Raw genomic sequence first — 2,876 nt, forward strand, 5'->3', positions numbered from 1 at the left:
AATTTAAATTAAGATGAAAAAGAGAAAATGAAATGAAACTGCAAGGAAAGCTAAATTGAAGCAAATAAAGTAAACGTTAGGGGCAAGTCAGAGGACATAAACGACAGGAGAAATTAAATCAAGAAATACAAAACCGATGGAAATGAGAAGAAAGTAGGTACGAATTGTACTTTTAGTAATAAAATGAGTGAAGTTTTTGGATACGATTAGTATTGGAATTTAAACGAGAAGATCATAAAGAAAGAAACAGTTATAGTTAAGGAAAAAGGAAATTAATATAATGTAAAAAGGTTTAGACAAGAAAAATTTAACGAAGAAGAAAGAATGAGGCCACGCTCATTTTGATGATTTACTCCTTGAGCTTTTGATTGATGAAGAAAAAGAAGCGTGCGGAGCGATAATTATACAGCGATGCGAATGGAGGAAGAGAGCAAAAGGGTTAAATTACTAGACGCAGAAGACGATGATGCCATTATAAAATTATAAATGATTTTTTCTTTATCTCCTAATTATCTATTTAGAAAGAAAGTTGTAGTTTAATTAATCATTTTGAACGCACGCACGATACTAATTTGTTTAAATATAGTATGAAATATGATTATATATGAAAAAAAAGCGTACGTGCACTCAACCCAGTTTTTTTGTAAGAAAAAAGGTAGCTCGATCACATTGCCCGAAACAATAATTTAGAAACTGTATCAAAATGATATCGAAGATTGGGAAATATTTACGCTGTGTGTGAACGAGGTCATATCTGGTCGACAACTAATTAATTCTAGAATTGTAACGTGTTAGTAAATCAATTAAAAGTAAATTTTATGGGATTAGTATAAATTGCGAAATACGATCCATATCGATACTTGTTACTTGTAGTACTATTTAAGGAAAAAGTAGATAAATAAAGCGTTCAATTATATTGGTATAAATAAAAAGTTGTACATTGTGAACGATGATCAACGTCCGTTCCCAGTGCAAATATAAGATAACGATTACCGGCGATCATCATCTTATTCAATCGAAGTATTTTGTAGTGCCGCGACCAGCTGTTCTTGCGAAGAAAAAACTGGAGTAGAAAATCTTATTGACTTGACTGATGGTTAACCGTTAATTGTCATTGCGACCTCCACAAAATTATTTCATGGTAGCAAGCAACTTCGGCCTAACAAAATTAATTACAATTTAATATCGTAATCGTGTTAAACGAATTTGCATAAATCCATCAATCATTTACTATTAACTAACACGGTTATTTGAACATTATTACCGGGCAGGAAGATATCACAAAACAATTACGGCAGTCAGATCACCAAAACGCATCAGGTGTTGGTGTCTGCGTTTGAACGATGGCCGTCGTCGACCTCCTCATTTACCGTTGGGTTTTCGCCCTCGTCGTCTTTGTTTGTCGACTCCGAGCTCGTGGACGACCTGGACGAGAAGTTGTCCTTCTCAGAAAAGTACGAGGAATCGCGCTTGCTTTCGTCGGGACTCTTCTCCTGGGACAGCTTCGACATTTCGTACATTTTGGCGGGTAGGGTTAGGGGGAAGTTGGGTAGCGATCGTGGCGGTTGGAGGTGAGGCAGCATGCGACCGTCGGTGACTTTGCCCATGAATGAGCGTATCTCCTCAAAGTAGGAGTCGTCGCCGACGTGGGTGCGTGACAGGTTCCGTCTTTGTAAGTTGCGTTCGTCCAAAATTGTCGGTCCGTCCGACTCGTGCTTCTTTAAATGTCTGTCTAAATTCGTCTGCTGTCCGAAGCAACGTTCGCAAAGGGGGCACTTAAACGGTTTCTCCTTGTTGTGGATGTTGCGGACGTGTCTTTGGAGGTTGCTCGATATGCTAAACGATCGTTCACAGTAACGGCACTTGTAGGGTTGCTCGCCCGTATGCGTTCGCAAATGCCTGGTTAAATTCGCGGAACGCGGAAAGACCTTCCCGCAGAATTTGCACGCGTACCGGTCTTTCAATTTGTTTCCGCTGGTGTCGGCGAATACTTTTGGAGGTTGTGGCACTGAAGGATTTCGCAGCATATCGAAAGGAACTTGACTAACGGGTGGACTTAACATAGTAGGACTCAAGAATGGATATCGCGGGGGGTAAGCGGGGGGCGAGCTGGGGTAGTGCAGCGGCAGTCTGGGTACTTTATCGGAACCTTGCGCTCTGTACATCGCTTCCAGCATCATCGGGTGGATCGGTTGAGGGGGGAATAGGACTGGGTATCCTGGAAGTTGGGGGCTAAACGGTTTGTTGGCGTTGCCATCGACTGACAGCTCTTCTTTGTCGCTCAGACTGGCGGCCGGCGAGATTATGTTACGGTTCTCATCTTCGACGTGCCTTCGCGTTATCCGTAGCTTCTTGTGGTCGACTCGTAGGTCCAGGGGTTGATCGTCGGAATCCTGCGGGCCCGGGGGAGGACGTCCGGCCGGTGACATATGAGGCCCTGGCGATCTGGTGTTGCGCGACAGATCGAAGGGCATCTCGTCACCTGGAGGCACTCTAATCGACAAGGGGTAGACGGCCGCCTGTTTTGGCGAGCTGTAGCCTCCGGCCGCTACCAACATCTTTCTGGGCGACGAGTCCTTTTCTCTCATGGTTAATGGTCGACTAAGAGGCAGCGGGGGAAGGTACCGAAGCCACGGACGGCCCGTATCCACCACACTCATGGGAACTTGGAAAGTAACCTGCAACAATAAGAGAAATAGTTACGCCGGGAACAGAAAAAAGTAATCGACATCATAAACTAAGTTCAAAGACTCTGTTAATCTAACTTGTCAACAATAAATAGCAGTGTTTTACAGTTCCCAAAGATTTTTCTTGAGTTAGCGTGTAATAAAGTTCCTTGCGACAAACATATCTTATGGACGTGACATAAGTGCGGT

At 43.0% G+C, this 2,876-nt stretch overlaps 1 protein-coding gene across 1 annotated transcript; it reads right to left on the reverse strand.

The window, feature by feature from the left end:
• Positions 1–654: 654 nt before the first annotated feature.
• LOC116179094 (histone-lysine N-methyltransferase PRDM16-like) lies at positions 655–2,674 on the reverse strand. Its single transcript, XM_031498804.1, has one exon. It carries the CDS (start codon positions 2,658–2,660, stop codon positions 1,317–1,319), a length of 1,344 nt encoding a protein of 447 aa, XP_031354664.1. The 5' UTR covers positions 2,661–2,674; the 3' UTR covers positions 655–1,316.
• Positions 2,675–2,876: the final 202 nt, after the last annotated feature.

The sequence above is a fragment of the Photinus pyralis genome, unplaced genomic scaffold (genome assembly GCF_008802855.1).
Source record: "Photinus pyralis isolate 1611_PpyrPB1 unplaced genomic scaffold, Ppyr1.3 Ppyr1.4_LG8, whole genome shotgun sequence".
NCBI lineage: Eukaryota > Metazoa > Arthropoda > Insecta > Coleoptera > Lampyridae > Photinus > Photinus pyralis.